At 43.5% G+C, this 18,147-nt stretch overlaps 2 protein-coding genes across 2 annotated transcripts; one reads left to right on the top strand and one right to left on the bottom strand.

Moving 5' to 3' along the window:
- The first annotated feature begins 1,270 nt into the window (after nucleotides 1-1,270).
- On the top strand, nucleotides 1,271-8,137 carry LOC123440918 (MDIS1-interacting receptor like kinase 2-like). Its single transcript, XM_045117763.1, has 2 exons — nucleotides 1,271-6,464; nucleotides 6,557-8,137. The coding sequence occupies exons 1-2, from the start codon at nucleotides 3,584-3,586 to the stop codon at nucleotides 6,928-6,930; spliced, it is 3,255 nt and encodes a 1,084-aa protein (XP_044973698.1). The 5' UTR covers nucleotides 1,271-3,583; the 3' UTR covers nucleotides 6,931-8,137.
- Nucleotides 8,090-11,301, bottom strand: LOC123441976 (vacuolar protein sorting-associated protein 60.1-like). Its single transcript, XM_045118333.1, has 7 exons — nucleotides 11,000-11,301; nucleotides 10,735-10,886; nucleotides 9,732-9,825; nucleotides 9,576-9,647; nucleotides 9,352-9,463; nucleotides 8,919-9,067; nucleotides 8,090-8,416 (listed from the first exon to the last, which is right to left on the bottom strand). Exons 1-7 carry the CDS (start codon nucleotides 11,066-11,068, stop codon nucleotides 8,366-8,368), a joined length of 699 nt encoding a protein of 232 aa, XP_044974268.1. The 5' UTR covers nucleotides 11,069-11,301; the 3' UTR covers nucleotides 8,090-8,365.
- Nucleotides 11,302-18,147: the final 6,846 nt, after the last annotated feature.

The following is an 18,147-nucleotide window of genomic DNA, read 5'->3' on the forward strand; positions in this document are numbered from 1 at the left end:
AGGGAGTTGGCGGTTGTGTGGCTACCCTCGAACCTCGATCATGTAGAGCAACGGGGAGGTTGGTCGACGTGGCTTGGACGAGGGCGCCGATGGGGACGCGTCGGTGGTAGGAGCGGGAGCTCCTATGCAGCCCTGCAGGCATCCGTTAATGATCCGGCGCCTGCAGTGTTGCTAGCATGGGCCAGCCCACTAGAGAGTTGTCTAGTTTTCTTTTCCTTTTTTGCATTTATTTTGTTACGAAAAAATATATAATCAAAAAAGGTTTACAGATTTAAAGGAAAAAGGTTCATCCATTTAAAAAGAAGTTCTTATCTTTTAAAAAGGTTCATCAATTTGAAAAAAAATCATTGAAAATGAAAAATGTTCATCCAATTTAGAAAATGTTCAATAAATTTGAAAAAAGTTCATAAAAATTCAACAAAAGTTCATGTATTTTTTTTAAAAGTTCATTCAACTTAAAAAAAAGTTCATCGATCTTAAAAGGTTTTCGTTGAATTTTTTAAAAAAATTATCGATATTCAAATAAGTTCATACTAATTAAAAAAACATCACAAGCGCCTAAATGGACCGGTCGAGTTAAAACGCCACATGCGCCAGTTAACAAAATTGCAAGTTAACTAACGCATGTGGCGCCAGTTAAGAAATATTAACAAAATTGCAAGTTAACTAACGCCTAATATTGCTCACTCATAGACCCGACCCAAAAGGATAGAGGTCACCCAACCCTATAACCAATCTTGTATCCCACTTTGTGTGGAATTTGATTGAATAAAGTTTGGTTATCCCTTAAAAAGGGGGGCTGCTACGCATCCATCATCGATGGATGTTTACTAAACATCCACCACCTGGGCAGCCGTCCGATCTACGTGCGCAGCCGTCCGATCCGCTCCGGTCAGGCACCTAGTAATTGTGCAGAAAAGTGCTAGTTGCTACTCCCTCGGTAAACTAATGTAAGACAATTTTGCAGTTTAAATTGGACTGTTAAAATGTCTTATATCTGTGTACAAAGGTAGCAGCATAATTGTGTATGTTAAGATTCCAAAATGACCTGAAGTTGAGGAACAATTGAAACTACTGAAGGCATATAACATAGTCGTGTGGTAATTACAGGTAGGTAGTCACATCAATAGTATATATGGTGAATGTACGAAAATAGCAGAAATAAGGCAGCATTTGAGGGATGAGATATCGACATTCATGTGTTTGCTTGGTACAAAGATCCTGAAATTGTAAATCTAACACATCGCCCAAAGGTGTTGATTTTCTGAATCCTTTTATTTATATGAAAAAATATCAGCATCTACAATACTTAAGTCGTACGGTACGAAAATTAAATACACTCCTTGAAGTAACCCTCAACCAGAATGCAAGGGAACCCTAGCCACCAATCCCTCCTCCACGCAGACAAGTCGGAGTGCCACAAGCACAAGCAGCACGAGGTCATGTGTTATGTGCTTTCACTTTTAACAAGGTACTAGAAGCAGCCACGCGCTTTGCTGTGCCGACAATTGTCAATTCTATGTTGCATATTCAGCAAACCCATTGGTATAAGAAGCAACCGCGTCCCCCTACGTTAACCATCATACGTCGCACTTGGGATCCACTCAAAGACCATCCATCAAATATGATGATATATAATGATGAGGATGATTGTCTTTCTTTACATAATACTCTTGATTTGCTTTACATAATATAGTCTATGGATTATTGTGTGAGTTCAGACAACCACCCCCTCTAACACTTTCTAATAAGCATTGTCATTCCATGTTTGCTTTCTCCGGTATGTGTATACGGGGCCTGTTTTGTTTAGAGCACTGACACGCCCCACCAAATTTCTGGTCGTTGACCAAAGCGATGCTTGCGTTTGATTGAGATCCAATAATTTGGCTCGCGCCAGACCCATCGGTCCTTCCCGTGTGCTGCAGGCGCAATCCAAATGCACCAATACTCACAAGAGAATTCAACCTGAAAAGACAATCGAGCCAGTGCAGGATGTATTGAGAACAGCTCCCTATCAACTGTTATTCCAAGAGAAAAAAATATAGTGAGATAGATATTCAATACTTTAACGAATTGAAATGGCATACGAGGAAACATATATACACCAAATCTCTGTCCATGCACAAACCAAGGATTCGATCATCGATCAACGTCAAGATTCAGATCAGGTACGGAACGATGTGTGCGGCACTGTACTGTAGGCATGCAGTCCCAGTTCATCCTCCTCCTGCACAAGCATAAAAAAAGTAGAGCAAGCCCCAGATCAGATACTCCCTCCGTCCCAAAATAAATGTCTTAACTTTGTACTAGCTTTAGAACAAAGTTGTACTAATTTCAAGACACCTTATTTTGGGACAGAGGGAGTACAATATTCCACTGGCTGAAAGACAAGCTCAAGCTGGTTAGGTGCTGTCTTGGCAGAGGTTTCAAAGCTCAAGAACGAGAGGCCAGAGGCGCGCAACAAAGGTAGTGTAATTGTTTCCATGCTCATGACCTGATCTATCATATGGCTCATGTTTTGCATGAAAAAAGATTTGCATGTTCCCCTCCTATCCTATGTGGTTTCTTTTACTGGCAAGAGGAAGCTAGGATAAGCTCGTTATTCACAGCAATAATATAAGCTAACAAATATACTCAGAATCATTATACAGCCATTTTTGCTTCTTCATGCCAGAAGCAAACTCAACTCGGCTAGTGCAATCGCAGACATACTAAGAAGAGGATGTTCAACCGTGTAGAGAATAACTCCTCCCATGCATGTCCTGACCGGCAGAACAATCAACACCTACATAAAGCAGAATGCAGGTATATAGTAGGTACAAGTTTACCGAATCAACCCACTTTAGAATGGAACTTTTCTTCAGTCAGTGTGCTAATGATGCTGCTTGGTTGTACATACAGGCTTTGAATTCCAAAAGTTGCAACCACTACCTCATTTTCCCTGACTTCAAACAGGACTTGTGATCCAAGATTTGTATTGACCAAAACTCAACACATGAAGCTTTATTTCTACCATCGACAGAATTCCAGCAAGTGAATTTTCCTGCAATGAATTGTTGCCTTGCGCAACCAGTAACAAGTCCTTGAGGTAAATCTTTTGTTCGACGTACCAGCTCAAAAGTGAATTGCCAACTGAAGAAGTTACATGGCCCAATAAACATTTCAAATGCTATGAAACAGGAGATACCATCAAATGAAAACTATATACTGCGCAATGTTACCTCAATTCTGTTCAGTGCATAAGTAGGAAAACTGCAAATTTTGCCGGAATTCTGTCCCTGCCTTTTTAGGGATTCCTGGGTCGTTTTTCCACAGGCATGAGTAAAGAAAGAAAGGAGAAGGAATAGCTGGCCGCAGACACTGAAGAAAAGCCATCCACCAGCAGCTTCCACTCAACTCCTTTTCGAAGAAAAAAAAAAACTTTGAGCCAACTCCTTTTTGAAAGAATAAAGCATCCATTCAACTGCTGCGTGTTGACCGAGGACCTCATAACAGTGGATGACACACTGGTTAAATACTCATCAACAGGGTTGCACTGTGTATTGAATCAGATCCCCTAGCCAAACACATTATCGAATTCCAGATGCAAACACTAGGCAGCCAAATGCGACATCTGTTCTACCTTTGCCTACTGCTAGTGCCATGTCTTCTTCTCTTGGAAGAAGCACATGCAGAGCACCACCGAGGAATCTCGCCGAGGTCTCAACACACGGCACTCCTCCACTGGAAAGCTACACTAGCAGGCCCAGCGCTGCAGATGAGCTCTTGGCAGGAAAACACCAGCCCCTGCAACTGGACGGGCATCATGTGCACGGCTGTTCGCCATGGCCGCCGCATGCCCTGGGTGGTGACCAACATTTCGCTGCCCGGTGCTGGCATCCGTGGCCAGCTTGGTGAGCTCAACTTCTCCGCTCTTCCATTCCTCGCATATATTGACCTCAACAACAACAGTCTTCATGGTCCAATACCAGCTAATATCAGCTATCTATCATCACTTTCTTATCTTGACCTATACATGAACGATCTCAAAGGACAAATTCCATTTGAGTTTGGTCTCTTGCAAAGTCTCACCCAGCTTGATCTCTCATTTAACAGACTCACGGGACATATCCCTGCGTCTCTCGGTAACCTAACAATGTTAACTGGTTTCTCCATTCACCAAAACATGGTATCAGGTTCCATTCCTGAGGAGATTGGAAGGCTTGTCAACCTTCAAGATCTAAAGCTAAGCAACAACACCTTAACCGGCATGGTACCAAAGACCCTTGGAAATCTGACCCAACTAAATACATTTTACCTCTATGATAATCAACTTTCAGGGCCTATACCCCAAGAACTTGGCAGGCTAGTCCATTTGCAAAATCTTCAGATTCATTCAAATGATTTTTCAGGCCCAATCCCAATCTCCATAACCAATCTCACTAAGATGAACATACTTTCTCTCTACAACAATCAAATCACAGGTCCAATACCTTCAGAATTCGGCATCTTGCTGAATCTCCGGTTTTTAGACTTGTCCGACAACCAAATATCTGGCACTATTCCTGACATCTTCGGAAATACAACCAAGCTAGTACTACTATCCCTCTATAAAAATCAGATAACCGGTTCCATCCCCCAGGAAATTGGCAATCTGATGAAACTTGAATATTTAGGATTGCAACTGAACCAAATTTCAGGATCAATACCAAAAACTTTTGGGAAGTTGCAAAGCCTCCAAAAACTGGAAATCTTTAGTAACAAATTGTCAGGGTTTCTTCCTCAAGAATTCGGAGATCTCATAAACCTTGTTCAACTTGCGCTCTCGTACAACTCATTTTCAGGACCTTTACCCGCAAATATATGTTCAGGTGGCAGACTTAAATCTCTCAGTGTCTCTTCCAATATGTTCAATGGCCCCATCCCAAGGAGTTTAAAAACATGTACGAGTTTGGTTCATCTTGAGCTTCAGGATAACCAACTTACAGGAGATATATCGCAGCATTTTGGTGTGTATCCACAACTCATAAGGATGAGCTTGGCATCAAATAGATTCTCTGGTCAGATCCCACCAAATCTAGGTGCATCTACCAAACTAACGGTATTACATCTAGCACAAAATATGATTACAGGTTCCATACCTACAATCCTTTCAAAATTGTCCAACCTAGTAGAACTAAAACTCGATTATAACTATCTCAGCGGTGAGGTTCCACCAGAAATCTGCAGTTTAGCAAATCTATATGAACTGACCCTATCATCGAACCAATTATCTGGATCCATACCTACAATGATAGGAAATCTGAGCAATTTAGGATACCTTGATATATCTAGGAACAGACTGAGTGGATTGATACCTGAGGAACTAGGGGGGTGGACAAAACTGCAATCATTGAAGATCAACAACAACAACTTCAGTGGAAGTTTGCCCGGTGCCATTGGAAATTTAGCAAGCTTGCAAATCATGTTAGATGTGAGCAACAATAACCTCAGTGGTGTGTTGCCGCAACAACTCGGCAAGTTGCAGATGCTAGAAGTTCTGAATTTATCACACAATCAGTTCAATGGCAGCATTCCATCCTCCTTTGCAGGCATGGTGAGCATTTCAACACTCGATGTGTCCTACAACATCTTGGAAGGACCGGTCCCGCCAACACGCCTACTCCAAAATGCTTCAGCAAGTTGCTTTCTTCCCAATAAAGGTCTGTGTGGTAACATCTCTGGCCTGCCACCTTGTTATTCAACCCCAGTAGCTGCTCGCCAAAAAGGAAAGATACTTGGTTTGCTTTTGCCAATTGTTCTTGTGGTGGGTTTCGGAATTATTGATGTAATTGTTGTCATAATGATACTTACTCATAAGAAGAGAAAACAACAAGAGGGTGTTACCGCTGAAGGAAGGGACTTATTCTCTGTTTGGAACTTCCATGGAAGATTAGCATTTGATGATATTGTAAGGGCCACCCAAAACTTCGATGATAAGTACATCACTGGAACAGGAGGATACGGCAAAGTCTACAAGGCACAACTCCAAGACGGGCAGCTGGTTGCTGTGAAGAAGCTTCATCACACCGAAGAGGAGTTGGACGACGAAAGAAGATTTCGCAGTGAAATGGAAATCTTATCACAGATACGACAACGAAGCATTGTCAAAATGTATGGATTCTGCTCCCATCCAGCATATAAGTTTCTTGTCTACGACTACATTCAACAGGGAAGCCTCCATGGGACATTGGAAAACGAGGAGCTAGCAAAGGAATTAGATTGGCAGAAAAGAATTGCTCTTGCAACTGATGTTGCTCAAGCCATATCGTATTTGCACCACGAATGCAGTCCACCTATAATACATCGAGATATCACGAGCAACAACATCTTGCTTGATACATCCTTCAAGGCTTTTGTCTCGGATTTCGGCACAGCAAGGATTCTTAAGCCCGATTCATCAAACTGGAGTGCACTAGCAGGAACGTATGGCTACATAGCTCCTGGTATGTACTAGTATAACCTTGTTTCTTGCATCAGAAGAATTTGTCTCTATCCATTTATTCCTAATTCTAATATTCTCGGCGCTTTTGTGCAGAACTGTCGTACACATCTGTTGTGACAGAGAAAGGTGATGTCTATAGCTTTGGGGTGGTTGTGTTAGAGCTAGTGATGGGCAAGCATCCAAGGAATCTATTAGATGGTAGTCTTTCTAACGGCGAACAATCAATGATGGTGAAAGATATTCTGGACCAACGGCCGACAACACCAATAACAACAGAAGAGAGTAGCTTAGCTCTGCTCATCAAGCTGGCCTTATCTTGTCTGGAATCTTCTCCCCAAGCAAGGCCAACCATGCAGGAGGCATACCAAATACTCATCCAGAAACCATCTTCTAGTTCTCGTTCCGTGCCTTTCAGCACGCTTATATTACATCAAGGGATGCATGTTGACATAAGGTCTGAATCCTAGTGAGAAACCAGGGTCTACCGAAGCAGAGTCCTATTCAGATTTCTGAATTTTTACTCAAGTCACTCATACACCACCTATATATACCTCTTGTATGCCATGACATGCCACACAGGATGAGTTGACGACTCAATTGCAAGTCTATGTATTTGTGGGTTCTCCTGATACAGCAAAAGATCACCGTTGTGTGCCCGTGGTTTTTCCGGCAAGGGTTTTCCATGTAAAAATGTGTGCCCCATCCCATGTTCTTGATATTTCTCTGTTTGTTTGCTTGCTGATTTCTAACAATGCATAAGTATAATTTGGTTTGCAGGTTGCTTATATTTGTTAGATGTTGTACTTTAGACATAGTAACCAGTATCCACATGTGACAATTTCTTTCGGCTATTGTCTGCAGGGTACTTGAAATGTGTCCTAATTTTTGTCTCTTTTAATCTACTATTGTTCCCATGAACCTAAAGATTGAAAAAAATGGAATCCAAAACTGGTGTGGTACCATGTAGTCCTACTTTAATTATTCCATATATGGGAATCAAGATCAAATATCTTGGACCAAGCAGGAACAATCACAATGCATAAACGGGACGAAATGAATGTAGGCACATTGGAGATAGGTGCATAAAGAAAGAGAAGTACCACAATATAAGTACCAAGTAAAAGGACTTACAGAGGGTTGTAGGGCAGGAGTATGTAGTCATTTGCCTTATTATTGCTCCCATGAACCTGAAGGTGAAAAAATGGAATCCAAAACTGGCACGTTATCATGTCACCACCCTTTATTGTTCTCTGGGTATCAAAGTAAAATACCTTGTATCAAGCAGGAACAATCACAATGATCAATTGTTCGATGTGTAAACGGAACAAATGAATGTGAACACACGGATATAGGTGCATAAAACAAGAAAAGTATAACAGTACTAGGTAAAGGAGCTTACGGGGGATTGTAGGGCATGCATACAGTCCTTGTCCTTAGGATGGAGCATATGTAGTCCTTGTCCTTAGGATGGAGCAATAGATAATTTACTAGTACACTTAATTTCAAACACTCGTAACGGGATTTTCATGGAACAAAGATACAGCCTTCTTTTTCTTGATGCCTAATACAACTTAACGAAGGATGAGATGAGATGATAGGAAAAGCCATGACAGACAACACCAGAGCTAGCAACGTCCCATAATTTAATTATCAGAAAAGCAGATACCAATTCACCTCAAAATTCAACTCAGCAGAGACATACTAACAACAGGATGTACAACCATACAGAGAACACTCCCTTTATCACTCACTATTACTCCAACACAATGCGGAGGAGACATTCCATCGTTCAACGAATTGCAGTGGTATATGAGGCAAGATACAATGAATTTGTCCATGCATAAACAAAGTGCGGACCATTTACAACGAGATCAAACCTACACCATAGCTTTTTTGTTAATTTCAGGTACGAATTGACGCGTGCGGCACAGTAGGCAGTCCCATTTCATCCTCCTGCACCAACAGACAAAAGTAAGTAGAGCAAATTAGTCTACTGGTTGACAAGTGTTGACATTGCAATCAAGGGAATCAAGCAAATTAAAGTATGTGCCATCTGAGGTGTTCAATGGAGACTTCGAAGTTCATGATTAAATCCATCCCACACCACATGTTTGGCATGAAAATGGCTTGCATGATCCCCTTCTGTGTGTTTCTTTACTTTATTATAAAGATCAAGCTGTTATAAGCTCAAGTTGTTCAAACCAACGACATATGCATGCACCATGAATTTGAGCCCAAAACACATGAGTTATGAGTTCAGTAATACATTGATAATGATCTCAAGCATTTATCCTGTCAACTTAGATCATGTCACAAGATAAAAGAAACCCGTTTACAACTTCAAACACTGTGATTGCATCGAAAATGGCATGAACCATTGATTTCTTTCAAGGGATATCAGCATGAGAATCAATGTGAACAGAAACTGAAGTAGTCAGTCTTGCAATTGACATACCTGCTGCCGGTTCGCCGGGACTGCTGCATGACCACTTGGTGCAGCAGGTAAGTTAAGCTCAGAATCAAGATCAGTCTCCTTGTCTGGTTGGAGGTACGATGGGACTGAATTCGATTCAAAGTCCATATCGGCTTCCAAAGCATCAAGCTCTGCATTTTCCAACATACAAAATGAGAACAGCAGAAGGAGAAACGTCTTGTCTGTAAATTAACACATGCATGACACAAAACCAGTCTTACAACGAAAGGGCCAAAGAAATGTTTCAGATGAAACCTAAGACCGATATAAACTGGAGAGTGTACTGAATCAAATTCAACTACAAAACTTTGAACTGAAGAGTGGTTCCTAGCTGGTAACCACTGTAAGGAAAAATAGTTGACTCGGTAAGCGTTTGAAATATTCAAGAATAGCCAACAAGAAATAAGAGCCATACCGCCCATAAGTTCCTCCTCGTCGATGTCATCTGGGACATTGTAGCTTCTACCAAGAGTTTCTTGTATTTCATTGCTCACATCCATAAGATCCATCATCTCGTCTTGCATGCTCTGCGGATTATAAAAAAAAGGTATGGATTGAAATGTAACTCAAACAAAATTAGACAGGAAAAATAAGCAAGCAAATAATAATGAATCTGGTACAAAACAGGATGCTGCATACATCTATATCTTCAATCCTGACAGTCTTCATCATCCCTTTCAGCTCTTTATTGGCAGCCTTCATTGCAGTCATCTGTTAAATGGAAGACACATGAACATAAGTTTGAGCGCCAGAACCAGAATATATCACAAACTTGATAGTAAGAAGGCAGCATACAGTCTGTTGAGCATCTTTAATTCCCTCCGACGCAAAAGCAACTTGGTCAAGATTATAAGTTTGGTTGTACAGCATGTCGCGCTGTCCTTCATACCTGTAGGGAAAGCGCATACGGAATACAAAGATTAGAGCACTAGGCTAATATAGGCTACTGCCACAAAAGGAATGATTAAATGCTACAGGATAATCTTGGAGAACCAGAGCATTTCATTTTTATCTTATCCATGTCAAGAACTTGCTAGCTTTGCTTTCCAAATCAGCAGTTTCTGCAAGGACACAACCTTTACCTACAAGGAAATTTTGAAACTACACAAAGATGGTCTATTGTAATGAAGGAAAAGAAATGTAAAGGTGTGTCAAAGCACGCCAACCAGACTCGGGATTCAGCTATGCTACCTTCTCACGTGACCATTTTATTTGACGACTCGTCAACACTCGTACTAGCTCCTGGATGACCAAAAGAGAGTAGGTCTGGCTAACCACATATTCTAGTTGACATTTTAGGCGAGCATTGGTAGTGCAGTCTCATTATTAATTAATGGAATATTCCTTTTAGTTGTCCCTGGCCCAATAACAAACGCTTATATCCCCACTGGCTACCAGTGCAACTCTTACAGCAGAGCATACTGGAGATTCGATTCCCTCGACAACTTTCGGCGCTGTTTGGCAACGGATGATGATTGTTCATGGAGCCCCTAGATGCAGAGTAGAAAGAAGCTACCGACTAGTACGATAAGAGAATGTGAAGCAATCTAAAATCGTTTTATACAACTAGTTTGGCATATGTTTTAGGTGTGCCCTGTTAGGTAAGAAGAAGAAGAAGAAAATCCTAACAAACTGTCATGTGAATGCAGCTAGCTTGCCGTCTCATCTAGTAGACCTCTGATGGGCATCTCTCGGGAAAATTTGCATCTCCCCAATTAGTTAAGCAGCAGCAGCAGCAGGTAGTACTCGTACTCATTATCACTGTCTAGCAATTGCAAGGCTAGTTGAGCATACGTACATCTTGCGCTGCTTGAGGATCCTCATGGCGCGGGCCTTGACGGCCTCCTGCGCGGGGCCCGGCCTGGTCTTCTTGATCTGCTCCTTGTAGCGCGCCAGCTCCGCGTCCAGCTTCTTGATCTTCTCGTCCACCGTGTCCCCCCGCTTGTATATCTGCCCAGCCATCCAGCCATGGATGAGATGGGATGAGATGATGAGGTGGGGATCGAATCGGACCCCGGCTAGCATACAATCGAAGGTAGGATGAGGACGAGACGCGCGCGTACCCGGTCGGTGGCGTCCTGGATGGACGGCGGCGGGTCCTGGCTCTTCTTGGCCCCAAAGATCTTCTTCATCGCTCCTCCTCCTCCTCCGCGCCGCGCGAGGTCGAATCAGATCGAATCGAATCGAATCGCCTCTCTCTCTCTCTCTCTCGAGGTTGATGGTAATCGAGGCTGCTTCGATTGCTTGCGAGGGCGGATTTGGTGCAGGATTGGGGATGAAATCGGGAGGGAGCAAAGGCGGAGTCTTTGGTCCGGTCCTGCTGTGCGGTTCCCGGAAACCTCCGTGGCGTTTCGGTTAAACTTCCCTTCCCTTCACAGGTCCACACGGTTTTCCTCCCCCTTCACGTCCAAGGTTTTTTGCTACACACACACACAAAAAAAAAAAAAAAAAAAAAAAAAGTTTGCAAAGATTTTGTCCAAGAGTTGAATTAACTCATGGAAAAAAAGGAAAGATGCATCTACTCATGTTAGGAGATCTCAAAATAATGTTAATCATGCTTTAGCTTTTGTATTATTGAAGAATGGAAGCTGCAACCGTTGTGTGGCTCTCCGGACCTGTAAACAACATACATCCCTATGTTGCGTAGCGAAGAACTGGCTCCTGATTCAGTAACGCAAGCAATTCATGATAAAGAAAACTATGCGGGCCAAGGCGACGTCACTCGTGTCCTACGTTCATGTTGATGATATATCTGGTACAAATATAATCCCAACTTGCCTCGTCTTATACAGCTTAACAAGGGGGGCGAGGGCGTGGAGTGGTGTCTTTTCTATTTAAAAAAATGAAAAGGTGTTTGAATTTTTAGAAAGCATTGGAACTGAAAAATATTTGATTTTCTATTAGTTCAAATTTTTCAAACATATCAAGAATCTGAAAAAATTAAAAACATATCATGCTTTCAAAAAAATTGATTTTCAAATATTTATTGCTCGTACCAGAATTATGTTTGAAATTTCAACAATTGCCCAATTTTTTCAAATATTTTTCTGAATTTTGAAACCTGATTCATTTTTAAAAATGATAGAATTTTGTAAGAAAATGGAATAAATATTTGCTACAGAAGACGTTCCCTGAAGTAGGAGAGTGGGGTGAGATTCAAACTCCAAACCTCATGGTCTTCTTCGAAACCGAGTAACCATCTGGGACAACTTACATTTTGTGACAACTTACATTTTGTGCCGACTTACTTATTTTCTTCTTGTTGCGCTTCCATTGCAAAGCTAAAAAATTCAACTCCATTTGTGTCTGTTTTTTCCGGTTTTGTTTGGCTGGTTTATCATCAGGTTTTTGTTTTTCTTTTTTCTTTTTGTTGTTCTACATTTTTTCCTTTTTTCTTTCTACTTCCTTTTCCTTTTTTACTTTTTTCAAATGCATGGAGATTTTTTTCAAATCCGTGCAGCTTTTCCAATTTCGTGAAGTTTTCTAAAAGTAAGAAATGTAAAAAAAAATGATGATTTTTTCCAAAATCGTGAACTTCATTAGTTTTGCAAAGTTTATTCAAACTGAAAAAAAAACACCAACTCCTGATTTTTTTCCAAATTCTTAACCCTTTTTGAACTCAAAAACTCTCTCCAAGTTGGTGAGCGTTTCTTGAATCATGAACTTTTCTCAAAAGTCATAAAGTCTTCCAAATTTGTTAATTTCCGAAATTCAGTCCTCGATTGTTTATAAAATTACCCAATGTTTTGTAGTTCACAAATTTTTTAAAAATATCTGTCCATTTTTTTATAAAACCCGTGATTTATTTTTTTAATTCATGAGGTCTAAGAAACACCCAAGGAGCACGTTAGCGGTCGACGATAGCGTCGGCTGTCAACTCCCAGTGCAAGCAAGGCAAGAGAAGCGCAACTACTCTAAGATGCCGCGCGAGCGCCACATTCCTAGCTAGCGCTAAAGGCATTAATTAGGAGCTCTCAGTCAATGTAAAAGCGACCAAACACCCAGGTTAAAAATAAATAAAAATTCGGCTATTCCAAAAAATTAAGGATAAATATGAATTTTAAAAAATATTGCATGGCTTTCTAAAATGTTCACGATGATAAAACATTTATGGATTTGGAAACAAAATTGATAAAGTTCACGAGTTAAAAAAAAGGTTCAGGGCTTTGAAAAAAAGGTGGGGAATAGAAAAATAGAAAATGATTAAAATTGGAATGATACGAAAAAAACAGAACTAAAACAAAGGAAAACGGTGGAAGTAGTTCGGGAACGATCTAGAACTTTCTCAAACTCGTGGGAAAATAAAATCCGAAATAGACCGGCCCATACAGATTACAAGACGTGCGGGGCATACCTGGCCAAACGGGCCGGCCCGGTATGGCACGGCCCGGCCCGCCACAATCGTGCCAGGCACGACACGGCACGCTTTGGCCGATTCTTAAACGGGTCATGCCATCCCGGCCCACGTGCCACGCAACCAGGCCCAAGCACGGCACGCCCTCTAATCGGGCCGACCCGTCGGCATGACAGGCCCGCTGGTCTGCTAGGATTTTAATATTTTAGACCGTTATTTGGACCGATTTCGGCCTGTTCGGCTATTATTTGGACAGATTTTGATATTTTAAGCTGTTTTTTGAGTTAATATTAATATATTAAGCTTTATTTTTATCTTAAAAAATAAAAATAAAAAACGTTAAACAAACCGTGTCGTGCCAGCCCACGTGCCCAGCCTCCAGGCCCAGACACGGTCCGAGGCGTGCCGCGTGCCTTACACGACCCGTTTAAGTCGTGTCGGGTCCGACCCGTTTTGTGCCTGGCCTGCGGGCAGTCGGGCCGGCCCATCAGTCACAGTCCGTTTGGCCACGTATGGTGCGGGGTTGCTTCACTGTCTTAGATCGTCAGGATTCGTTCGCCGCCCTCCCAACACTTGGGCACCGCATAAGTCCAGCTCAGGTTACAAATCTTGCACACGGAATATGGTTGTAAAATAGATCTAATCGTATCAGTAGAAATGGCCACGACATTTATTTTACATGGTAAAAAAGTACTGACGATCATCGGTGAGTGGTGTGAAAAAAAAATACTCCAGCACGATCTTTGGGGATATGTTGCAACCCAAGCTGGCAATCCGTGTGATCAATCGTTGTAAATTTCAGATTACGCATGCTTTGGGTTTGGTAATAATTAATCAAAGGCCCAAACTGTTCAGTTAATTACCCAAATTACTCAGGCCCCGTTTGGTTCCACCTTTTGAGGCCCAATACGCCTGTGAAATATACCCTGTAAAATAAAACCGAATAGACCTCGCGTTGCTGGTTGGCATGTTGCTTTTGGGCTGTAAACTTTACATCGGTTTTCTTGTTTACACTTGTATTAAGCCGGTATTCGATACGTATCAGCGTTCATCGTTTTTCCCCACCTCGCCTCTCGCTCGAGACCAGATGTGAGGCGTCGGCGCCGGTGAAGCGACAGTGTTCCACCACACAGGTGAAGGGATGCATCTGTCTCACCCTCTCACACACATCCTTCTTCTTGAACCTTCAACTTGGCCGGCCCGAGCAGCTGCCGACCCCATTTCTCTTCAGATCCGGGCGAATAAGCGCTGCTCTCCGTGGATCTGCTCAAAAGAGCGAACCGTTGCCTCGGCTCTCCCCCTCCTCACAGATCCACGCACACCTGGTAAGAGCTTGACGCCAGCCGCGATGCAAAGTTGTCCCCCACACGGAGACAAAAAAAATGATTTTACAAGCGGATTGAAACCTGGAGCCAATCACACTTTACGATGGATTGAAAATACCATCCTACAGAATGTTGGCAAGTTCTTTTTGGTCAATTCCACGAAATTACTGGTCTAGGAATGAGAATGACAAAAGAACTCAAATCTACCAAGGAATAATCCAGAATTATCTCGGAATTATACTGCAATCTAGAATTGCAGATATTTGGCAATTGTGGCAATTCTGCCAAGTCCCTAAAAAAAGGTTTGGCTTAGACTATTCCCCTGTTGTAAACGCGTATTACACCCAGGATGCCACTCCCACCTTACCTGCGCACTGCTCGCTCCCTCCCATCGTGCTAGCCCCTCCCCTCGCACACTTCTGTCGCTCCCGATAGCGCCGCCACTGGCCTCGTCAGATCCGGCAACGGTTCGTCCCCAGACCGGCCGCCCCTTCCCGCCGGGCCGCCGTACGTGTCGTCCACTCCTTCCCGCCGGCCTGCCGTTGGCTCCCTTCACCCGTCCGCCCCGCCCTCCCTCCCGCCCACAGTCCGCTCCGTCGCCCGGGCCGCCGTCCGCCCGTCGAGCCTCCCTTCTGCATCAGGTGAGCTCCAAACAAAGAAGATGTGGAATTTGAGACATGAATCATTTCAATCTAGGAGCATTTGAGACATTTCAACACACAACTCATACAACAATTACATGCTAGAATCACAGGAAAAAACTGGACAGATAATTATTTGGCCACACAATTTTGCGGACAGTATCCAAAATTATGATTCTGGATAATTACAAGGCGAAAAGAACTAGCCCCGTATCTGGTCGAAGGCTGGTATAATAAAAATGCAAAAAAATACAGAGTGGTGGCAGAAAAACTACGTTCCAAGTATAGATTGATGCTTTGGGGACAGGATTATGTGGGTCCATCAATCCATCCATACCCCAAAATTCGTTCGAATCTGAGGTTACCGCGCGCATGCTCCGAGCGTCATGCCTCGTTTGGTGGGCCGTTTCAAGCCAGATCTAACCAAACGGGCCGGATAAATGGGCCGGCCCAACAGCCCGTGTGCCTGACACGACACGGACCCGGCTCGACACGCGCTAATCGTGCGCGGGCACGGCACGAAGCATGTCTCGGGCCATGTCTGGGTCGGAAGGCTGGACACGCGAACCGACACGGCACGACCAGACTATTAAACGTGCTTGGGCGGGTCATGCCGTGCCAGACGCGATTACCACGGGCCGTGCCGGGCCAGCCCGTTTGGCGTTCGAGCGACCGGCCTCGGTGTCGTCTGCTAGTGGTGTGGCGGTGATGATGACCGTCAGCTGTTAAAGATCGTGTGGCGTTGACAGGCAGACGGTGACATGGAACGCTGTTCGGCCGCACGCGCCACACACGTCGCCATGCGTCGGAGCTCCGAGCGGCGCGCGGACGGCGATGCGCTGGAGGTGGACGACGCGTCCGTCCACATCCATCGTTTCCTCGTTGAAAACCAGATTCACGAGATGACCAACACGACCACCGTCCCGGCTCGAGACGCACGGCGATGGAAGCCTGACACGTAGGGGCAATTCCGTCTTTCACCCGGTGGAAAATGCCACCTTTGCGCGTTCACGCAGGGGAAATTTACCGCCTGCGTCACGTAGATCTGCGCCCATTCCTGAATTTCACCACTATATACCATCACTAGCTGCATCAAGTGGCCATTAACAAACAAACGAACGAACGAATGAATGGCTGCATCAAGTGACCAGCCGGTTGCTTGCTGGCTTGCTTGCCGGCGCAAGTAAGCTCAACGCGTTTGCAACAGGGATGGGATCCCGTGGAGGATTACATTCATAATTCCTTGCTGATAGAGTAATCAACGGGCGTTGTAGGCTTAAGGCTCAAAGACATGTTGCCCGTTAATTAATCACACACATGCTATGAGCGAGCCGATCAAACGTTGTACTACGAGGAGCATGATTCCTTTTTCCACTGTGCACGCTGACGGCAGGAGCGGCACAAGGTATGGAGCAACAAAATAAAATATTATCATATGGCAAACGGCAGGAGCAGTACAAAGTATGGAGCAAGGAGGTAAAGACAGTCATGTCAGGATGCTTGACTACTACGTGCCATGACCGCAGCCCGGGCCTGAGCTACATGCACCATGTGTGCAACTCGGAATTTTCTTGGCCTCCAAGTATCAACAGATCATGAGATAATATGTACGTACCACTAGTTGTTCGTCTACGATTGTGTGATATAATCTAACCAGACATCGGGGGGTAATGATGGAACGAGTGAAACACCGTAAAGGTTTACGCGTGATGCGTAGGCTGATCGTGCGAACTATCTCGACCGTGCCGCACGCTTGCAGCTGTTTCGTAAAATGGCGCGGCTCCTGAGTCTACTACAATCAGGTTTGCTTACTTTTCATAGTTACGGCGTGAAATTTATATTCTGCCCATGGCATTTGTGGCCTTTCGACGCGCACAATCACAAGGCGGATGTGTTCCTTGAACGTGTTTTGTTTCCGTAACGAGATTTTTTTTACGTTTTGTTTCCTTCTTTTTGTGTCGTATGTAATTTATTTTTTAGTGTTCCAAGCCACATAAGCTGGAGGGACACTGATTCGCGGTCGATGACAGGTGTCTAGGCCGATTATGTCAGGCGTCGACGACACATGATCTTCTTTCCACTCTCACGGTCGATTTTTCGACAAGCAAATGCTCTTGATTGCCGTTTCGTGCATACAATCGAAAGCCGGCCGACGTCGAACCAGAAGGGTAAGGGGTGGCACGATGGGGTCGGCACGGTTTAGGTGGACACGTGGCATGCTCATCAAATATTAGTCGGACCGGCGAAGAGTGAAATAGCGGAGATTTGTCATGTATACAAATCCATGTGCACTAAAATTTAGCTCGGTGTTAACCAAGCATTGTTAAGATCATAAGCAGAGCGGTTTTACCTGATCATTTATCATGTTATTCTCCAATTATTGTTCGGCCCACTTGTCGAATACAATATCAGCTCGTACCACAAGTACCCAAAGATATCCACAAGGAGCAGTTTTTTAATGATAATGATTAAAATATAGAGGAATGGTTCTACCACGAAACTGCTACGCGCACAAACACCCTACACGCGTTTTTGCGACCACGGATCCCGTGAGGATTTTTATTCCTTTCTAATTATTTGATTTGATTCGAGCGATCAGCATCGTAGACTAAGCTCAAAGACATCTTCCACCTTAATTAATCACATAAACAAAAAATAATCACTGCGCAAAAAATACTATAAGTAAAACGAGGAGTAAGTATACTAAGGATGGTGTTGTCAGAAAGATGCCTTGTGAGTAGTAAATGTTGACTGCCTTTCCATCTTGGGCTACACGGTGAGGAAACAAAGGCTGGTTGGAGCCAGCAAGGGGCAGTTTCGTCATTTTCTTGGCCTCACTGCCCCATACCAGAGAGAACTGCTAGGGGCACCCCACTTGGCCACGCATCATG

This window comes from Hordeum vulgare, chromosome 1H (assembly GCF_904849725.1).
Source record: "Hordeum vulgare subsp. vulgare chromosome 1H, MorexV3_pseudomolecules_assembly, whole genome shotgun sequence".
In the NCBI taxonomy this organism is placed as follows: Eukaryota; Viridiplantae; Streptophyta; class Magnoliopsida; order Poales; family Poaceae; genus Hordeum; species Hordeum vulgare.

What these genes read in the sequence shown, in the direction of transcription:
- LOC123440918 (XM_045117763.1), top strand. Translation starts at nt 3,584, where the DNA reads ATGCAAACACTAGGCAGCCAAATGCGACATCTGTTCTACCTTTGCCTA. An exon ending in GTATGGCTACATAGCTCCTG is followed by an intron (nt 6,465 to 6,556) that starts GTATGTACTAGT and finishes GCTTTTGTGCAG; the next exon opens with AACTGTCGTACACATCTGTT.
- LOC123441976 (XM_045118333.1), bottom strand. Translation starts at nt 11,068, where the DNA reads ATGAAGAAGATCTTTGGGGCCAAGAAGAGCCAGGACCCGCCGCCGTCC. An exon ending in CGAGGAGGAACTTATGGGCG is followed by an intron (nt 9,068 to 9,351) that starts GTATGGCTCTTA and finishes TGGAAAATGCAG; the next exon opens with AGCTTGATGCTTTGGAAGCC. An exon ending in TCCCGGCGAACCGGCAGCAG is followed by an intron (nt 8,417 to 8,918) that starts GTATGTCAATTG and finishes CTGTTGGTGCAG; the next exon opens with GAGGATGAAATGGGACTGCC.